At 39.8% G+C, this 21647-nt stretch overlaps 3 protein-coding genes across 4 annotated transcripts; 2 read left to right on the forward strand and 1 right to left on the reverse strand.

Moving 5' to 3' along the window:
- The first annotated feature begins 506 nt into the window (after nucleotides 1-506).
- rundc3b (RUN domain containing 3b) lies at nucleotides 507-10606 on the forward strand. 2 transcript variants are annotated; one of them, XM_031853439.1, is made up of 11 exons: nucleotides 507-749; nucleotides 4505-4629; nucleotides 5231-5364; nucleotides 5810-5895; nucleotides 6074-6163; nucleotides 6574-6654; nucleotides 6939-7113; nucleotides 7348-7505; nucleotides 8642-8788; nucleotides 9122-9243; nucleotides 9325-10606. In XM_031853439.1, exons 1-11 carry the CDS (start codon nucleotides 655-657, stop codon nucleotides 9468-9470), a joined length of 1359 nt encoding a protein of 452 aa, XP_031709299.1. In that variant the 5' UTR covers nucleotides 507-654; the 3' UTR covers nucleotides 9471-10606. The 2 variants fall into 2 exon arrangements, with proteins under 2 accessions (XP_031709299.1, XP_031709300.1); XM_031853440.1 differs by having other exon boundaries at nucleotides 4505-4620.
- On the reverse strand, nucleotides 10136-14514 carry slc25a40 (solute carrier family 25 member 40). The gene is made up of 10 exons (XM_031853441.1): nucleotides 14337-14514; nucleotides 14036-14143; nucleotides 13783-13842; nucleotides 13593-13699; nucleotides 13416-13483; nucleotides 12925-13049; nucleotides 12166-12449; nucleotides 11978-12059; nucleotides 11553-11633; nucleotides 10136-11461 (listed from the first exon to the last, which is right to left on the reverse strand). Exons 1-10 carry the CDS (start codon nucleotides 14353-14355, stop codon nucleotides 11328-11330), a joined length of 1068 nt encoding a protein of 355 aa, XP_031709301.1. The 5' UTR covers nucleotides 14356-14514; the 3' UTR covers nucleotides 10136-11327.
- A 547-nt stretch (nucleotides 14515-15061) lies between these two features.
- dbf4 (DBF4-CDC7 kinase regulatory subunit) lies at nucleotides 15062-20987 on the forward strand. Its single transcript, XM_031853377.1, has 13 exons — nucleotides 15062-15215; nucleotides 15354-15468; nucleotides 15750-15916; nucleotides 16552-16734; nucleotides 16869-16919; nucleotides 17005-17074; nucleotides 17166-17242; nucleotides 17370-17415; nucleotides 17538-17583; nucleotides 17674-17799; nucleotides 18338-18452; nucleotides 18975-19087; nucleotides 19219-20987. Exons 2-13 carry the CDS (start codon nucleotides 15408-15410, stop codon nucleotides 20039-20041), a joined length of 1878 nt encoding a protein of 625 aa, XP_031709237.1. The 5' UTR covers nucleotides 15062-15215; nucleotides 15354-15407; the 3' UTR covers nucleotides 20042-20987.
- Nucleotides 20988-21647: the final 660 nt, after the last annotated feature.

The raw sequence follows: 21647 nt of genomic DNA on the forward strand, positions 1-21647 counted from the left end.
TCACAATAAAAGGAGGCCAAATCAGGCGCACATTTGAACATTCAATTCAAACTCAGTATTTAGTGGAATAGCAGCAGAACATATGAACAAAGCTAAATATGGTGCACGATACATAAATCATGACACGTTAAATCCATGCATTTTTTATGTTTTTTTTATTCAGGCAACTGCAAATTTATTGTCTGTAAATGTTAAAAATAAAAATATATTCATGTCCTCCCATAAGAACCTTATATATTTTAGTATTTACCATACGTTGCATAGTTTGAATTCAAATTATATTTTTGGTGTAATGCCATTTAAAATAATTCGTTTTTCAGTTATGCTGGCCTAAGGTTTTTAAGTTGTTTGCAATTCTTACTTTTTCTTATATTACATTATACTTGTATAATGTAACATACTTTTTGTTATATTACCGATTTAGAGTCAGAAATAGGCAGCTGGTCTGCCGTTTGAGCTTTTATTTTGAAAGTACCAACGGGAAGTCCTGTTACATTGCAGGTTAGGTTTGCGTTCAGCCCCTCCTGCAGCTGAGCAGCGTGTATTCCTCCGGGCTGACGGAGACCACTGGCCCTGACCTACCCTGGTGCAGAGCGAGCGGAGCGGGCACTGCGCACCACCTCCGCCTCGCAGCGGCCCGGACAAGGACCGGGGATGGCGTCGCTTGGCGTGGGGCTGCATGTCATCCGCAGGCGTGGAGCAGGCAGGAGCGCCGTGGTGGAGAGGAGGAACCTGCTCACGGTGTGCAGGTGGGAATTCCTCACAATGTTTTTTCTTCTAATGCCAGGAGGATGAAAACTGCGTCTGACCGCAGATTTGTTTATTCATAATTTAATAGGCGTTTGTGTGAGGTTAGCTTGGGTAGCAGGACCGCAACCCTGGGTCTCCAAGATATTAATTCAAATGCATAAATCCATTCTGTGTCTGCTCTAAATGATAATGATTCAATCATTATAGAACAAATTAGAATGTCAGCTGACTGACCCCTGCTGAATGCCTCTATCATGTGTGTTTTGTTATATGCATCTCCTTCACTCACTCAAACACACAAATACACATTCACGCCCACCAGCAGCCCGCACAATTACATTTCACATATAATGACCCTCATAATCAGTTCAGTGTAGGATTAAGCCCAGAATTGTAGAAATACTCAAGTCATGAGTTCAAATTCCACCCCACCCCAATTTAACTGTTGCTACCAAAGACAATTTGTAAAATGTTGTTTATTATTATTATTATTATTATTATTATTATCTTTTCAAATAGTTTTATTCATGTAACTGCAAATATAATGTTTCTTTTTCGATTTCCCTAATTTATGGTTTAAAGACTTCCCTTGACACGACCAGGAACATCATTCAAGTGGCTAAATATTAAGTGCATTTTTGTTTTAACTTTATTGCCTGAAACTCCTCAATGGATTCATGAATGATAAGCTGTTTTGATACATTTGAAACATGGCTGACGGATGCTGAGGTGTGCACAAACTAGCCTTCTGCCTGTTTCTCCTCCTCTCTTCGTGAGCTGAAGTAAAAAGTGCTCAGAGTATTGATTTGTGGTCCTCTCAGAGCTGCTGGCAGATGTCAGGTTACTGACTGACAGTCCCTGTGGTGCGTTTGAGACAGAAGATCAGCTGCTCAGTTAACAGAAGAACAAATTCATTTTTCAGGTTTCAGGTGTGACGGTGACTGGCTTGTACGCCTTCCTCCGTTAACGTCACTTGAAACGGATATAAAGGGAGAGTTATCAGATGCAGGTGCTCCTTGCTGACCACTCGGGTCCTTTCTGCCTCCTCACCAGCCATCAACTCGCTGATTGGTACAAGCGGAGGAGGGAGAAGGGAGTCGTGATGGCAGATTTGCAAAATGAATGAACCGAAGATGAATTATTACTGAGGTTTAAGAAAGGTTTAAGAAGAGTCTTAAATACTTTACATTATCTACTTTTGTTCCCTTTTAATGTTAAAATCATTGTCTTCCACACTGAGACAGAATCTTATAGCGCTGAAATGATTCTGATGAATCGACTGACAGATTGATGAATCATTTCAGTCATTTGTTTTAAACAAAAATGCCAAATATTCACTGGTTACAAATGTGAAGATTTGATGCTTTTCTCTTTGTTGTATATGATCCTTTTTTGGGACTTTTTACTGTTGGTCAGACAAAACATATTACAACATAATTGTGTATATATATATATATATATATATATGGTATTGGCTTGTTGCTGCTCTTTATTTAAACTATACATGATGTTTAACATTGAGTGAATATATATACTGTATATATATATATATATATACACACACATTGTGGATGTATTGTGCATCATTTGAGACTGGTACTTTATTTGGAATCTTTGGAAACTGGTGGATCTTCACTTTGATTCAAAGTTAAGTGGGTTTGAACAGTGCTTTTTCTGCACAGCAGGAGTTTGCATTGATTCGCCTGCCAGCAGGCTGCTGCTTGGCGGGGGGGTTGAAGCTTCAAGAAAAGTGTAGATTGCTGCTGCAAGCGCGTGTGAGAGCTAAGCAGAGTCTAGCTGCTGCAGTAGCCGTCAACACACCTGCCATTGAAAACGATGCCGGTTGTTTTTAGAGCTCATGTTCTCTAGATGCAGAAAAGAAAAGTAATTTTACTGTCCATAATCAAATGCAGAGCAGAGTCATCAAACTCTTGTGCACTAGTGGAGAACAGAGGGGTTGTTTACCTTCCATCATTTAATTACATGGAGGAAAACACCCAAAACACTGCTTCAGCTTAAGAGCTGTTGTGCAGATGAATGCACAGTAAAGAACCGAGGACATGTTTTCATACACTTCATGCTAAAGAGAAGAGCAGCAGTGCTTTATAAGAGCCTGTGTGATGTTATATATCCAAGCAGTTGAATGAATGAAATATGATTGTTTGTCCTCTCAGGGGGAAAACCAGTTGGCTACATAAAGTCTGTACAGCTCCACAAAATACCTTTTTCACAGCAGCAGACACAGTTGTGTTACTAATAATATGAAATCATTTATAGGCATCTATTAGCAGACATGGAATATAAAATGAATAAGTATGTTCTCTTTAGTGTATAATCACCTGAAAGTAAGAATCGTTGGGTTTTCATTACGTTAAAATGTGCCTTTTATATCTACCAACAGACCTCTTCATAGAGCCGCCATGTCGATACAGTAGCTCAGAATGGACAAACCAAACACTAACTCCAGAAAGGGACATTCACATTTCACAAGATTCCTGATAAACCTAAATGGAAATAAGCCATCATTCATGTAAAAATGGAGACCTGTCATTGTGCAGTCTAATCAGCCAAAAATAATGGTGCCTTTAAACGGTGTCCTGATTGTGGGAATAACCATTTGTTGTCAGGAGTTTAAAATGTACATTTTGTGAATCCATTGTGTCCTGTTGGTAACATCTCTCATTCATAAGCACAAGGTTGATCATTTACCATTTATTTTCAAAGGGAACATTGATGATTGTTGTCTGTCGACTCGCAACAGGGTTCTCACGACTTCAAGCACCTCAGCACTGAGGTGCTTGCACATTAAGTCACTTAAATGCTCGACTTTTCAGGATTTCTGTGGTTCTTACGTTGGCTGAAAGTCCCAGGGCCTCGATTTTTACTGTTTGAATGTTGAAAAATCCCCGAGAGGAGAAATGCAGTAAACTCTACACAGAGAGGAAATTAGGAAATTGTTTTTCAAAGTGTCTGAAAGTAAATATACATGATATGTGATTCAAATCTGCCCGTATTCATGAAAATAAGATGAAATCTGTCCGTCTTCTGTCGCTGGAAGCACGCACTATGGTCACCCTGCTGCTAAGCAACGGGAGAGATGAAGTCAGATTATTTAGCTGATGTTAAAGGCTACACACAATTTGGCAGAATTTACACCACACATGCACACACACACACACACACACACACACACACACACATCCACACACACATACATTGCAGCCTCGTCCATTAACTCTCCTGTCTTCCTGTCTAATCAGTTGAAACCAGATTAGACAGAGTCGTCGGTGCACATGTCATAGGGCCGCTCATCATGACTGGTTTCATCACAGGATATTAATTGAAGCCTTATTTCAACTATGTAGGCCTTATGTGTTTGTTTTCTGTGCCTTTGACGTTGTTTGTTTGATCTCAATTAAGATTCTTCTTTTTGTTTGTTTGTTCTTACGTGCATTACCGGTAGTCTGAGTGTGTCTTCGTCTCATTCAGTCTGGCATCTGACAGTAATAAAGAAAATATTTTGGACACACTTGGATGTCAGTGTAGAAAAATGTCGATAGATCCCTCACACTTTATACTCTCTTCCAAAAAGCAGGGGCCAAGATATTCAGACTTTTTAGTGTGTGTAACTGAAACGCTGTCTCCTACTATTCCCATAATGCAACCAGTAGTGTCTTTTGACCTTTCGTCCTGGTAAATGCCTATAAAGCTCCGTGCTTTGGTAAAATTGTGTGTGCATCTTCTTTTGCCTCAGGTTTTCAGTGAAGACTCTGCTGGACCGCTCCTGTTTTGACACGATAGACGACGCATCTCCAGAGTTTGTTAATTTCGTTTCCATCCTGGAGCACATCCTCAGTCATCGACTCAAAGGTAAAAAACGTAAGCAACCCTCTTCTCGTCCACATGCATAATTGAGTTATATTTATACTGCCGGGGGGGGGTTGATCTGTGATAATGGTCCTCAGCAGGAAATGAGCAAAATGAGCAGCAGACTTCATGTGTCTTTAAATCGTCGAATCAAATCATCAGGACGAAGAGAGAATCGAAAAATATGCACAATTTTAATACAGAAATTGCAGTGAAGTTTAGATAGTGATGGGCATCTCATTTTCCCTTCATTGAGATGAGTGTAGTTAGTGTGAGAATATTCTCAGTATCAAACACAGTGTATTCTTATTATGCTTGCACGATAGTATAGATACTGACCTGTTAAAGATCAATATTTGAGGTCTCCACTTACAGAAAGTTAAACTCGTTTCATTACATTTTTACCACCCCAAGCAGCCACTAAACTTAATTTAAGTTCAATGCTTGCACATTTTATGTGACTTAAATGTAATTTCTGGGTGAAAAACCCTTCAACTATGATCCACTTCCATTTGAGTAACGTGTACGAACTTGCTTTGTGCATCTTAAAAATTCAGAGCATCGTAAATGCAGATTCAAGCTTGTACAAACCTCTGTCTTTTTTTCCTCTCAGGTCAGACAACTTGGTTTGGCTATGAGAGTCCTCGGAGTTTCTGGGATTACCTAAAAGCCGCTTGCAGCAAAGTCCCTCATAATTGCATCCGAAGCATCGAGAGCATGGAGAATGTGCGATCATCGAGAGCTAAAGTGAGGATAAAACATTCTGGGGATCAGATTTAACTACCCGAGGCAGCAAGGAAGTAAATAACGTGGATCTCTAAATGTCAGAAAGTCAAATACAAACAGAGCATTTGATTAAATAAATGTGTAATTTAGCCATAATTACACATATATAAATCAGTAGATACACAGCTCTACATCTTCTATGAGTCCAAAATTGTCCTGACATCAGCACACGCATGCGGCACAGGCGTTTGTTGTTTTAGATTACTTTGCAGAAACAATTGGAGCTAGCATTGTTCTACAGTCAGGCTGTAGGTGAGAACAAGACACACACATCGTGCATGCTTTTTCCTCAAACATTTAAAAGAATGATCAGAAATCCTTTGAGCGCACACACACACACACACACACACAGGTCAAGAACTCTATGAGCTTCCACTAACTAAATGTTACTTCTTTGTCTCTGCAGGGCCGGGCATGGATCAGAGTGGTCCTGATGGAGAAAAGATTATCAGAATACATCTCATCTGCACTGAAGGACTTAAAAACCACAAGGTCTAAATGTGTTCTCATAAACTGCACACCCTGTTTCCCCTTCAACCCAATTATGATGTTTTTGATCAGGTCATCAAGTATAAAAATAGTATTTAGAAACATCAGCAGGTTGCGGGATAATTTTGATCTAGAGGAGTTGAATTAATACCAATAATGTGCTCACACGTGTTGACTGTAGGAGGTTTTACGAGGATGGAGCGATCATGCTGGGAGAGGAGGCGGGGCTGTTAGCAGACACACTCATTGGACTCAACACCATCGACTTCAGGTACCAATCACATACTGCTAATTCTTCCCCGTTGCACAGTCCGTGTGTAGCTTTCTCTGCAAGAAATGCATTTTTGGTGTCATCGATAAAGTAACAATCCCTTTCAAAATGTTAAGGCTGATCCAAAAGGATTTCATGTTCATGGAGCTTAAAAGGAAAATTGAAGTTTTCATGTTTTATTGTCTTTCAACAAGTTTCATGTTTTTATTGTGACGTGCACATTAATTACAGAAAGCTGACGACAATAAAAAAAGAAAACTGATCGCTATAAAGTGATCAAAGTTGCATAAGTATTCAACCCCCTTCAATTGGACACACCTAAATAATCACTGGTGCAGCAGATATGGACTTAGAACTTGAAAGCTGTAAATCTGGGAGGCGTTGATCTGATTTTCCATCCTGTCTTTTAGCTTCTGTCTGAAAGGAGAGAGTCTGGATGGCAGCTGCCCCGCTGTGATCGACTACACGCCTTACTTGAAGTTCACTCAGAAGTATGTGAGGTCAAATCACACAGTTCATCATCAGTGTACTCTAAAGCAGGGCTCAACAAGGTTGTTATTTAGTGGGATTTACATGATCCTTCTATTTACATTTTTATCTGTGTTGGATTTGTGAAAAATAGTGTAACATTTTTAACTATGAGAGCCTTCACCTTTTGGTCGGGGGGTTGGGGGCACATATTTTTTTGTCAGTTTCGGCCCATGGGCTGCTGTTTACCTCCCGCTGCTGTGCTGGATGTGTGCTAGTATGAGGCTCACGCTGCTTCCCTGTGCAGTGCAGACAGCATCAGCAGCGACGAGGAGGAGATGAGGACTCTGGGGAGCAGTGGCAGTGAGAGCAGCACCCCCGACAAGATGGCCACCGCTGCCTCCATCTTCACAGAGCAGAGCAACTTGGTCAGCAAGTGCAAACGCTTTGAGCAGAAGTACCGAATGACGTTGGAGCAGAAGGTATTATGTGTGTGTTTAATATTAGTTATGGTCATTACAGGTTTCCTCCCTGTTTGGCATCAGCTGTTATTCAACATGATGGAGCTGCCACAGCTGTCCTCTACGGTTATTTCTTTTGCTTTGAGCCAAAGCAAAGAACTCTGATGTGTATTCAGCAGTGCCTTCATGGCATTAGACACACAAATGGAAAACAGAGTGTGTACGTGTATGTGCTTGTGTGTGTCTTTGTCTCAGGGTTACCTGGAAGAGCTGGTCTGTCTACGAGAAGCCCAGCTGTCACAGGCTGTGTCTCATAACAAAGCTCTTCAGCAGAGCCTAGAAGACGCACACCTCTCCCACGCACTGGAGAAAGAACAGCTTGAGTACATCGTACTGGAACTACAGGACCAACTGTAAGTTCATCCTGCTCCGTGTGTGTGTGTTTGTCAGTGCATGTGAGGTTACTGACGGTGAGGTGGAGTGGACTTTGAGTTTGACATTCAGGACACAGCAAGAAGCCTGGAGGTTGCAGGTGGTTTGTTATTTGTGTGTTATTGTTATCAATGCTGCTTTTAGCCAAGAGGAAAAGCTGCATCAGTGTTGTGTCTCTAAATGTATGTTCTAATCAGTGAGACTGCCCTTCCTCTGTTTGATCACTAATTTAATGTAAGTTACAAAGTCTGTCAAGAGGATTTGTGTAACGATCTCTGGAAATGAAGCTGCAGTCTCAAGTCAGTGAGATGAGTCATTGGATGTTTTCCGATGCAAAAAGCAAAGTGGCATGCAGCGTCGACAGAGCGAGAGTCAGTGAATACACAGACAAACTTTGAGAATGTCAATGTGAGTCAGAGAGTATTTACACAGTCAAATATGCAGGTAATAGTGTGGGCTTCTGGGGCAGTTTGGAGCAGGGTTATTATCATCAGCCAATACTGAAACTAAAATAAAAATAAGCAGTGAAAAACATTGTAAGCTGAAACCAAATAAAAACAATATCTTAAGAAAAACTAAAGCTACAATGAAACTATATTGCCTTGTTAAAAAAAGTATACAAATAAAATAAAAATGTTTTTTAGCTGTAATATATCCCTACCGAAAAAAAGAGACTGCAGGAATTTCCGTCAATTGTCCAACCTGAGTAGAATCTGACAGTTTGTAAAAATCGCTATACAACTCTCTTCAATTTGGTTAATAAATAATTGTGACCCAAGATATGTAGTGGGACTTTATATATTGAAAAAAATAAACTTGCTAGTGCTCTTTATGGACAAACGTGTATCTGTAATGGTGACACCGTTTTCTTACTTTTCTAGTTTTTCTTTTTAGCTTTTTTGCAGAATCCTAAGAATTTATGTCTACTTCATTTATCCGAGAAGAATAAAAACGCAGACAAAAAAAGGTTTCAGAGTAGGTCCCAGTTCAAGCCTTTTTATGTTATTTGTGCCTTAAATTACTGCATTTAATGACTCCCCTTCTTTTTTTTATTTTTATTTCAAGTGTTTATTAATTTAAGGAATTGTCTCTGACTCTGGACGTCTATTGTCTTCAGGACGGTGCTGAAGAACAATGATTTGCAGTCCAGGCAAGAGTTGACCGCCCATCTGACCAATCAGTGGCCATCTCCTGTTGCCTTGGATACCAACGCAGTTGCCTTGGACACGCTGCTGTACAGGAAGAGAAGGGGCCAGTGGGAGGAGTATGTAGATGAGTTTACATCCTCCAGCTTCCAACTCATTATTACTTCTATTATTGCTCAATCTAAATGATTTATCGTTTATGATTTAATTGTTCACAAACAACTTTGGCTATTGTACAGACATAAAATACAGATTTTGTATGCTTGATCTTCCAAAAGGTATTCAATTTACATTGATAAGGAACTAAGAAAACCAGCAAATAATCAATTCTTTGAATCTGGAACCACCAAATGTTTGCTTTTTGTTTTTAAGTTGCTTGGACTCAATTTTTTCCTGTTGATTGACTAGTTGTTGCAGTACTAGTTATGTGTTTATTGATCCTCTATTTGCAGGAAAAGCTTCCAGAGTCTGGAGCAGCTGTCTGCAGACATGAGTCTCTCCCAGACGTCTCTTGAACCGTCACACACACTGAGTCTGGAGGCCAGGCCGACTGGCACACACTGGCATCACCAAGGTACGTCTCCTTCTGCGAGTGAGCAGAGTAGTCTCCCGGAGGGGGGATGCGAGCATTGATCACGTGTATCTTGTCATTCAGGTAAAGAGGAAACTCCATCTCTAAGAGGTCTGTGTGGCTCCCTGACCTCAGTCGCCAGCTACAAATCTTTGGCCAGTCTGAAGTCCAGCGAGTGTTTGGCCAGTCCTGCAACAGAGATCAGCAGTCCAGGCTTCACCCCCTCGTAATGAACGCAGAGCTAAATAAACAGATCTTCACCAGGGCCGGACAATCCAGGAACTTTTCTAAATGTAGGGGGTATTGATTTGTAGACATTTATTTTCAGAATGTTGAGCCTAGAGCTTTAACAGATGGAAGTCAGGTTTGCAAGTTGAGAATCTGGTGTAGCATGTTCTTTAAATTGTGTTAAAACTGAAAAGCAGCTCCATCAGGCTGAATAATGTCTGATTAATGTACCGTTCAGCTGAAACAACCTCTGACTCTTTATAGAGGATCTCCTGCTGTTACTTCATCAATGTGTTTAAATTATTTTGATGTGTTGGTTGTTTGTTTGTCTGTGGAGAATCGTTTTTTTCCATTTTAGGAAATTAATTTAAATAATAGTCAGCTGAACTAAAGACTGAAAGGTTTCCCAGGAGAGCTTAGCATGCTCACAACACTGACTGTAGATCAGATCAGAGTTCTGAGGAAACACACAATACTGATGGCCTCCGTCAGTCTCTTGTCACCATGAATTATTTCTTGCAGTTGAAAGTGTCTTTTATTATTTTCTGTGCCGTTACTGCTGCCACTGCCTTTATATAATTGTTTTTTAATCTTTAATGTATGATGAATGTAACTCTACTTTTGTCATATGTCATCAAATGATTTACATAATGCTGTCACATTTTGTTTACGGTGTAAATGTTTTCTCAGTTTCTTATGTCGTGCATAATACAGTGCAACATGTTTTGTTCTCAGGTGTTAATCCCCACGATTAATATTCACTATTTACCTCTAGATTTACTTCAATGTTCCACTTTATCAGACAGACTCCTGTTATTATTCCCGTTAATTACTCAAATGCAGTATTTTAATGGCTAGTTACCACAAACAGATCCTTCCTAAAACTCTGAATAATGATCTGTTACGACCCAGTAAAGAATATCTTGCAACAGATATTTTGAGAATGAGAAACAAGTGGCTTTGCCTAATATCAGTAAAACGTTTTATTATTGGTTACTAGCCGTGTACCTCAACACTGAATCATGACTTTCGTTTGAGTTCATTCCAGCAGTCATTTCCACAGATATGCAGATGTTTTATTGGATTTGTTTGCTTTTTATCCCACATTTTGAATAAACTACGCTTACCCAAACAGTTTGAATTTGATAGTGACATCTGAGTTTCTTGTCCACAATAAACAACAGGGGTGAGAATGCCTGTATAAAGTCAATGACTGAAAACAATCTCCAAAGAAGATCTGGTATGTATATTTAATACATCACATTTTCAAAAAGCCGACGTGTCACAGTCCTCTTCCACAGTCTCTTGTCAAACTGAAAAACACTCATGGCTTTACACTGGCACAGGTTTAGTGTTCGTCTCTCTGTCACACACATTCACAGGGGATTGTTATGGAAGTTTAAAAACATGGAGATCCTCTCTCTGTGTCGGGGAGGATACGCTGACTTGATGAAATTAATTTTACATCTCTTATGTAAGGACTTGAGGCAGTGCACACGATCCCAGTGAGACGAGCACATTTGAAGAATCACTTATTAACAAAACTGTAGCTGCCATCTGCTGGCTGTTAAATGCATCAGAAAGCATGTGATTTGAACACTGATGAGACAAAACATTATTTATTTTCAGTTGTGTGCACAGAATTTGTAGCCGCAATGACACAAATCATAGAATATTATAAATACTAATAAAAATAATTTCATATAAATCTTGTAGTGCAGAAATGGATCATGTAGTTCATTTTTTTTTTCACTTCAATATCTGCTTGTGTGATTTTTAATTGGGCAACATTACCCTTTTCCCTCCAGGTAGTCGAGCGGTATTTGTGTCTGGTTTGGAGAGAAATGACTAGAAAACTATCAGGTGTTACTGGTCTGCAGTGGGCCGAGTGTCCTCTCCTGGTTGCGTTTGCGGAAAAAGGCTTTGCCAAATTCATAAGTGCTGATCATAATGGCGCAAGCCGGGGCCACTTTAATCAACCTTGGGAGGAAACCTGGCAGAGAGACAACAGATAAGAGGATCGATTACATGACAAGTAGTTAGGTCTAATATAATGATTCACTAAATATCACGAGAGGATCTACCTGCAAACAGTCCACCAAAGCCGTCCTGCGTCACAATCCTGCTCATCACGCTGAAGGTGGAGGAGGAGACCCGACAGGACACTGATGAGACAAAGACAACAGTCAACATCAAAGGACTTAACGGATTAAGTGTCAGAACAACCTGTTTGTCTGGACCTCACAGCCCTCTCAGACGAGCTCACGTACCTTTTCATCAAAACCACTTGTCATGTTCTAAATGTGCGGATTTGAACGTATTTACAATCCCTTTATTTATAGTTTTCCTTTTTTCCTCCCTTAAGTAGCTTTAATGTTGAAAAACCCCAATCCTATTCCAATCCTAAAACGTGCCCCTGGTTGGGAATCCACTGATGTTTTGATGACATTTGTAATCTTCAAAAGCATTTACTAATTAATATAACAATACAGAATAGCAGCATAATTACAGTTCTTTGCTTGTAGCTCTCCCAGCTCCAGCTGCCTTCTCGTTTTAACGACATCAAAAGGTAACGTTACAATGGACGCGATCTGAAAGAGATGGAAATATGTATAAATCACTATTTATGTTCATTAATGATATTTTCTGTGGAGTTCTGTTTCTACAGGGTAACAGGCTGAATGCTGATGCACTTACAGAGCCAGACACCGCTCCGGATAAGAAGGTAACTGTAAACGTGGGTTCTCTGGTGTTATATAGTTCACACAGCCAGCTCTTGCCCTTCTCATAGTTGTACCAGTACATGGCTGAAAAGGGCACGTCTCGGTAGAGTGTGGGCCCCAAACCTCGCCACAGAGACAGCCAGCCCTCTGTCCGCACTGCAGAGCGGATGCAGTCAGTCAGCTCCCTGTACGACTGTTTCTGAGACTGCAGCTTCGTGCGGATCAGCTCCAGAGGGCTGATCACTGTCGCTGAACCCACTGACACACACACACACACACACACACACACACACACACACACAGCAGAGAGAAAAAGTTCAAAACACATGTTCACTTGCTGCGGGATTGAAAAAAAAAAATAAAAAATCATACTTTTAGGGCTGTCCTCGACCAAAGAAATCCTTTGTCGATTGACACGATTTTGTCGACTAATCGATTCGTTGATTTAATCGACATATCTGTAAAACTGATTTGAAAAAAAAATCCCCTTAAATATCCCCATGTTTAAATCTTGTGTTTACCAGAGATGTGTTCAGACATTTCTTGGAAATAAGTTTAAAAAAAAAGCATGAAAAACAACTCATCAACCAAAGAAATCCTAGTTGACGAGACAGAAACGCCTATTCGACTAAGAGGGTGTGTGTTGCGTTCTCTAAAGAATAATTGGATGCAGACGATCAACAGTGATTGATGTTGACAATTGTAACAAAGAGCTGGACGGCAGTCAGCTCACCTCTAGCGATAGCTCCTGCCAGAAGAGGAGCCTCCTGAGCGCAGTCTCCCATCCTGACCCTCAGCACCGCACACAGCTGGTCGTAGCACGTAAAGTAGATTACTGTAGCAGGGACTGCCATCACACTGGAGACAACACACATGGAAAATAACCATATATTATGCCTTAATCAAGATTAGTCCAAGCAGGGGAAATTAAACCACAAAAGCAACACCAACACATTAATTAGCAATGTGATTCATTAAAGAAAATGCCATTAAGATAATACTTAACATAAATCAATCATTGGTAATCAGCCCACAAGACAACCTGGGGTGGTTTGCCACTAATTGGCACAACTTCAAATGAAAGCCCCCTCAATGAGCGCATCAGCTGCAGGCTAAATGACTGTCGACCAAACACATTTTCTATGTAAGTGGGGTCTAAGAGGAGAGCAGGGAGGATGAAGTGCAGCAAGGGAATAAAAGAGACACAGAAGACTTCTCACTCACAGGGTCGGAGGTAGACCACTCCATAACGCCTTTATTCCATCATGGCGTACTATCTTGACGAAGGCATCCTGCAGAGACGCAGTGTGAAGTCAGTGTAGGAAGACGTGCTTGTCTGACTAGCTTTTATATTTGATTTGGTAAAGAGTTACTGGTGGAATGGGTAGCTGAAATGGTTACCAGTGTGCCATTGAAGTGACTGGGGGCTTTGTACCAGGCCTTGGAGTTGCCGTTTTCACAGACACATATGTGGTCCATAAGTCCATTGCAGTAGACAAAGCATTTCCCTGAAAGATATTGACAGAAATGTATGTGGTCATTTAATATTTACTGTATTAAACACAATACTTGACATACTTGATCATAATACCTTTGGGAAAGGGATTTTTCTGTGATTGCAGTCTGATCTTCACGACATCCAAAGGTGTAACTGAAAAAAGGAAAACGTAACATGAACCTCCATGTATAAAATTTGGTACACTACAAATTTTGGAAAATGTGATGTCTTTTAATACAAAATGTAAATGTTCTGTACTTGTAATACACCAATGCTTGAAAAACACAAGTCTAAAGGGGAAATACTGTCATTACACACGACAGATGAATAGTCTCTAGTATCTCACCCAGCACAGATGTGAGGATGGCTCCGGAGCAGGACGCCACCATCTGTTGAAGTGGAGTAATGCCATTCAAGGCTGGAGGAGCAGGACTTTGACCACTCATACTGTATTCTTAAAGAAAACAAAGACACGGTGTTTATAATATGCATGACAGTCATCATGTAAACAAGAACCGTATTTGCCAAAGGTGCTAATTAGCGATCACTGAAACGTTAAAACGTTATTATAACATCCCAGGTGTTGTAACATTAACCTACATGGAGAAGAGAGCTCTCTAGTCAACCCAAGGTAGCTAACTACTTACCGCTAAACCGCCCCAGCATCTACGAAGTCTCCCATTAAGAAGCACATCACTCTCAGGGTTTAAAGTTTCCTGAAACAGGTTCAATCGGAAACACGTGTATGCTTCGGGGTTGTAACCTTAGCTCGCTGCTTAGTTTACTCAGCAAACGCACCATACAATATTAGTTACACGATGACATTTCCGTGTACATTCCAGTATTAGTTTCAGCAGAGCACATTCTTGGAAATTTCTTAATTGTATGATACATTAAATACAATAATGGTCATACAAAATATTTGCACATACAATGTAAACAATGTTGTTGTAAAAAAAACTATTTTAGCTATAGATTTTTAACGTAACGTTATCTTTTTTTTTTTTTTTTTTTTTTTTACAGTAATGTGGAAACATCACATTCAAACTGAAAGAGAGCATTTACTTATTTCTGAGGTTGCCAGGGTTGAAGAGTTTCCGTAAAACCAGAAGGGACGACAGAAAGCGTTCACCAAAGACGGAAAGTTATTTTTTAAGAAAAACAATCTGAACTCTATGTTTTTACAATTACACTCTGATGTGAGTATAAACTGGGAACTTAATGCATTTAAACGTGACAGTGGTTACGTGACCAGAAAGTGTCAAACATGGCAACACAGACCTCCTCCACCATTGGATTTAAAGCGGGAAAGATACGTGTTTGTGAATTGTAAACTGAATAGCGAGTGTCTTAACAGTTGTAAAATACCCTGCCAATGCATACTTTGCTGTAGCAAACGTTTCATCATTATTGTTATTATAAATTTCAGCTCACGAAATAATTTAGCGTAAGTTGCGCAAAGCAGCTAACGTTAACCGACAAAGCTGTCCGCCGGGGAAACGATAACTAACGTTAACGTTAAGACGGTAAGTTACAGTTTAAATGTTAGTAACGGGAGCAGTGAGCACTAACGAACAGTTATATACGTAACGTTACGTTACACTGCTCATGTATTAGTTTTCAGGCCCCCCTTTGTAAATAACCCTTTCTTTGTTTACACACAGCGGACAAACAAGGACTTCCATGTTGACTCAAGACAATACAAACATATTGTCTCAATGCAAGAGAATAAAATGAAGCCGAAGCGCACCCAGAGACAAACAGGACCCAAATGGCAAGGTACGTTAATGTTATTATTTACTAACGTTAACGCCACCATGTTACACTAAACTTTTATTTTTAAAACCAAAGTCTGTTTCCGTGTTTTCGAGTTAACGCTAGCTACGTTTGAAACGTAAGGGTTACGCCAACTTAATGATTAGATCATTGATCAGTAATGTAATGAATGGTTTAAAGTGATTCATCACTATATTGAGTAGTGAACACTTATTCAAGCTCTTCAGCTGATATTTAGGGGGCTCATCAATCTCCCTCCCGCATCCTGTTACTGTACTTTGCAGGGAAAGGAGTCAGCACTGGTGACAAAGCAATGCTGAGCCAAGCTAAGCCAACATGTTTGTCCTCTGCTGCTCAAGTCAAACCTTTTGCTGGGAAAGTGTTTTTCCTGGATCTGCCTTCAAACAGGATAGCAGAGACATTGGAGAGTGACATCAAAGACCTGGGAGGGGTGAGAAAAAAACACACATTTTTCCTATTTTTGTGGCTTTCAGAAAAGGTTTGAATCTTTGTCATTTCTCCTGTACCAGCTCGACATATCCATGAAGTTACAGAGTTATTCACAACAAGTAATGTTATATTTCCTCCAGGATTCACCCAGCTTTCTCCTCTGTTTGGTGGCATTGTTACAGAACAATAATGGTTTAACATCTTGTCTTTAGTTGCTCTTGCATAGTTTCCTTTTTTAAAAAAACTCTGTATATATTTTTATTTTTTTTAAACGTTCTTCTTGTGTCGCTGCACTTACCAGACTTTCCAAGGTTTATTTTTTCTTCGTTATGATACTATTTATGATGATTGCAATATGATAGAAGTGCTGGGTATTTGTTGACATTTTGAAATATTAGTGGCAGAGAAAATATCTGAGTAAATTAGATTACAAATCAGACTCGGAGGATATTGAATGCCAGCGTCTGTGCTCGACAGTTTTCAAAACTCTGTCATGGACACATTTCGATTAGTACTAAACATGAATTTAGATTGGTTCCCTCTGTGTTTGCAGTTGTTATTCTGGAATGAACTGTTCTACAAGTCTTAAAGCTTTCTCTAAAAAGGTGATCCTGTTTTCTCTCGTTTGTCACTCAGACTGTTGAAAAGTTCTTCAGTAAGGAAATCAAATATCTGGTGTCCAACAAGAGGGAGGCTAGATATGTGCACTGCATCAGACAGGACTCTCCTGTTCCCAGCCCGAACTCTGGCCCAAGTTCACCTCCCCCCCGATCAAACTGGGACACCATCAGAAGCAAGTCTCAGGGCCAAACAGACACCGTGAGTTCACTTTCATTCATCAGCTGTAGTGCAGACATGTTTTTAGGTCTATTTCACATCTAGCCTGTGCAATTCCCTTCTTGATCATTTTCACTAAGTATTAATATCATAGATTTTCTTTTTTTGTCTTTCAGTTTGTTCCAAGTCGAGGGAAGTCTTTGGTGGAGAAAGTGGTGAAAGAGCAGGTTTGTTAGATCAAGACTGAGTTTAGTGAGGAACTTTAACTGCCGTTTGTCTTCTCTGTGCTTATACACATTTGTTTGCTTTTAGGAGAGGGTGAAAATGAACAAGATCCTGTCAAATGCTCTGGAGTGGGGGGTGAAAATCCTCTACATAGATGGTATGCTGTTGATAACGTAACAAGCTGATAAAACCTTTTTTATTCATTTTAATGTATAAATGAAAATAATGATCTTTTATGTCACTTTCAGATATAATCGCATATGTTAAGAAGAAAAAAAAGATTGTCAGTAGCCGGTGTGCTGCTACCACTGCCGTCAAAACAAGTGTAGGTTTACGGGTTCAAATTCTTAAATGAGTTTTTGTAAAGATTGAATCACATTATGGGATTGTTATCCTAAAAATGATTGGTTTAATGTTGTAAAATTGTGTTTTTAAATGCTTATTCTTTATAGGTCAAAGCTGAGTCGTCAGTAAAGCAAGGCTTTCAGAAATGCAGAGGTAAATGTAATCTTGTTATTAACCAGTCTTTTATTTCTTTTCGGTAGAAATGTGTTCCATTGTTTTTGATGCTTTGTAAATATGCTCAACTTTAAATGGACTATGAATGATGTTTGTTCCAGGAGGGCGAATCACTAAACCTTTCGTCAAGGTGGAGGATTCAAGCAGGTAAGAGACAGAAGACTAAACGAAGCTGCACTGTCTTTGAGTTGTTTACGACATCTATTGATTGTGTTCTGGTTCTTTCCCCTTCCACAGACACTACCGACCAATCTACCTCACCATGCCGAACATGCCCGAGTTCAACCTGAAGACGCTTCCTCCCTGTACTCCCTTCTGTGTCGACGACAAGCTTCTTCCTGGAAACAAACAGCCGGGACGCAGGTATGTTGATTCTTCTCTGCTTTGCTTTCAGATAATTTAATGTGGACAGTATGTCACACGTTCACAAAGACTGTATTTTTAATTTTTAAATGTATTTGAACCACCAAATCACACCTAAGATTCTTCTTAAGAGGTGGCAAAGTTAGTTATACTAACTAACTTTTGCACCCAGCTCTCTTTGTATTTTTAGTAATCTATATCTTTTACATTTTTGTTATTTATTGACATTCTGTTAATGATGTCTGTCAATGGTGTTGCTCTGTTTTTAATTCATACGGTGTGATGAAGAAACTTTATTCCAGCATACATTTCTACACATTTATGTGTAAATCAGTCTGACACATTTTGTATCTTTTGAAACTTTGGGATCTTGAGTAGAATTTAAGGGTCTGTGCGTTTTGAAAAGTGCTTGTCCGCACAATTTGAAGTTGGTACTCTTAGAGCCACCCATCAAGACTGAATGAAATTCATCAAAATGTCTACAATCCAGACTGTTTTCACCTTAGTTTGGTTTTATTTGTGCAACCTCTGGGATCAGAGGTGCAAAAGCCTCGGCCAGTGAAGAGCTCGCAAACGGCCGAAAGAAGAACAAAGACAAGAAGCGAGGCGGCTACTGCGAGTGCTGTATGATCAAATATGAGAACGTCACAACGGTGAGTTACCGCATGTAAAAGTGAGAACTGTCAATGCAATACCAAACAATAACTTATACTGAAGTGCCAATATGAAGATTCATGAGCAGACCTACCTTTTATGTCTTTATTTTGAATGACTATATGGAGCTATTCTTATTGAATGTGATTATATTTCACCTTATTTGTTTGAATTAACCACAATTTTCTTTGAATACCTAATCATCAAAGATGTGTTTAGACATTATTTTGGCGGTATTTGGTCATGTGCAATGACCAGGTCTTGCACACAGTGTTAAGTTCTCGTTTATAACTGCTGATGCTAGTAATTCAGTTTTTAACACAGAGTAGAGTGATATACTGTATGTATGGCATCCTATTAAATCAAAAGAATTCCAGATTATATGTAGTCTTGTACAAAGCTGTTTATTACGATATATTCATACAGGGTTAGTAAATTAGCGTTACAACAGTGCATCTAGTCCTTGTGCATAAATGTGTTACAATTCTAATGCTACTGTGATTTGTTGTATTTTTGTTCAGCATCTAAAGAGTGAGCGTCACAAGGCTTTCTCCAAGAGTGACGAATACTCGGTGGTGGACAAACTGGTTTCAACTCTGCACTGCAACTTCCTCATCCAAACAAAAGCTAAAGGGTAACTTGTCCACATTCCTTCTAAAACGTTCATCAACATTAAATGTTCACATGTAGATAAATGTGTTTTTGACCTTTTTTATCTTTCTATTCCACTCTACTCACAAAACCTTTTCTTTGATTCCTGTTTAGACCTAAATGCAGTGTTTCCTCTGTTCTGATGGCTCCGGGACCGTTTGGGACGACTGTGCAAAGACACGAGGGAGATCTCGACAACACGGAGATTATTAAAGGAGAAGAGCAGCATCGGACTGTCGATGAGGGATCTTATTCGGCACACACTTTACAAATAGGATCAGTCACTGGTTCCACTCCTCTGAGTCCGAGAGAGAGGAGGAGCCATTACACTCACCCAGACAGATACACGCACAAATCTCTTGCACGTAAACAGCCGTGCAGAAAGAATTCTTTGACTTCTTGCTCTCAAAAAGCTGAGCAGGCTCAAATTCCCGAGCCCAGGATGGAAACAGCCCCCTCTAGAGGTGAATGTGTTGCCTCTATTCCCTCCAGAGTTACTCCGGTCAACAAGGTGGACCAAACAACAACAACTCCAGATGTGAACAGCTCAACCTCCTGCTTCCATAATGTGATTATCCAGAATGAAGCTTCCTTAAAATGCCTTGGTGTCATAACAAATCAACAAGAGGAGTCTGATGGGAAGCAGGGTTCCTCAGTGTGTGAGGCTGTTCACGACGGAAACATATCGGTTGACAAAATGACTGGAAACGACCTCTCAGAAAGAGAAGAAGAAGAAAGTCTTCCTTCACACAGCTTCTCTCCGCTGCGGAAAATACAGAGGAGGGTGAGAGTTTATAAACGAAAGAGACGGAAAGTGGACACACGCGTTGAAAGCGTAAAGCAGAGAGACATTCCAGACAACTTCATGCTGAAGCTCTGGGACCTGTTTCAGTCAACTGATGACATGGATGTGGAATTTCTGGGGTTTGAGGACTAGTGAGGGAGACATGAACTGGATTATTATTGAAACATGCCACAGTCTGTGCCGTGGACTCTACAAGCCACTAGATTCTTCTGCAGTTTGAAGACAGCAGAGTGAGTCAGATGAAGGGCAGCTATGATGTGTGGATTTGGTATTTAGCATTGTATAAGATATAAAACCTGAAAGAGGTAAACCAGCATAATTACCTTTTACAGAATTGAATCCAGGTAAAAGCAATCTATTTTGTGAAGAAAAAATAGGTTTTCATCATATTTTGCAAATTTATTGTGGACTGAATTATCCAGTATTTGCCCACAACCGGTCTAAGTCGCTTTAGTCCTGAAATGATTCCATAACATTCTTCAGTTTTAGACAGAAATCAAGTTCAGCCTCTCTCTAACTTCAACTCTAAAATGTAGTTTTATAGAGAACATTTCTAGACGCCATGAACAATACAAGGCCACCTGCAGAAAAAACACCCCAAAAAAAAAGTATTAAAGAGGCCGCCTTCTAGACATGCATTTTACTTTGACAAATTTTGAAACCTTTTTATTGCCAAATGAAAATCTATGAAATTCCACTGTGTGAATATATTTGTAAGTTTAGTTTCTATGCGGTCGTTTCCACTGAATACTGTTGCAGGAAAGGGAGCATCTTATTAAAAAAAGGCAGCTTTATTAATAATATTTTACACAGTAATCTGGAGAAAGGTGGTTTGAATCTTTCAGACATTGAGAACTGATTGTTTACATATGGTTGCATATGTATTGTATGTGTGGTACTTGATATTATATATGACATTTTAGGATTCTTCCTAAGTGCACTTTTCCCTGCATCTGGTGCATTAGCATAGTGGCCTTGTTCTCCCACACTGCTCTCTAAGTGATGCTCTGGGTCAAATGGGAGTCTCTGTGCCACTGACTTTAAGAAAAAGACTTGAGCAACAACGTGTTCCGAGTTACAAGCACAGCACAAATAAACTGGCAAAGGTGAAACTGAATGCGCATCATTTTTTTCTTCTCCATCCATTATCTATACACGCTTATCTTTGATCAGGGTGGCCGGGGCCTGAGTCTATACACCTACTGACTCGCACAGACAACTATTCACACTCAAATGTTTGCACCGTTACTGCAAATTTAGAGCCTTCAATCCGCTTACATGTCTTTAAACTAGTGGGAAGAAGAAAACACAGACACGGGGACAACATGCAAACCTAACACACCACAGACCTTCTGGATAAGTTTGTCATTATACCGTTCAAAGGTTTAGAATCCTCTGTTAAGGTGTATTATTTTCATTTTAAACGGAAGAATTACATAATTAAACCTTATGTTTATTCGATGTCCCGATAGTGTTGCATGACGGGGGAGAATTATGTTGGAACTTGGATTTTGAATTTGTTTTCCAGTACACAAAAAGCACAAGTGACCCTCCACCATTATCGAACCACAACACGGTGCAACTGGGCTCTGCATGTTTTGGAAATCCGTTTTTCTTTAAAACATGAACGACATGCATACACCGAATCCAAACTTTTGAACTGCAGTGTACAGGAGTTTGTTTATTATAAGGTGCATTGAACAAATGAAAACAATGGGGACAATTAAGTTTTCACATC

Source organism: Anarrhichthys ocellatus, unplaced genomic scaffold, assembly GCF_004355925.1.
Source record: "Anarrhichthys ocellatus isolate YVR2014 unplaced genomic scaffold, GSC_Weel_1.0 scaffold13, whole genome shotgun sequence".
Classification (NCBI taxonomy): Eukaryota; Metazoa; Chordata; class Actinopteri; order Perciformes; family Anarhichadidae; genus Anarrhichthys; species Anarrhichthys ocellatus.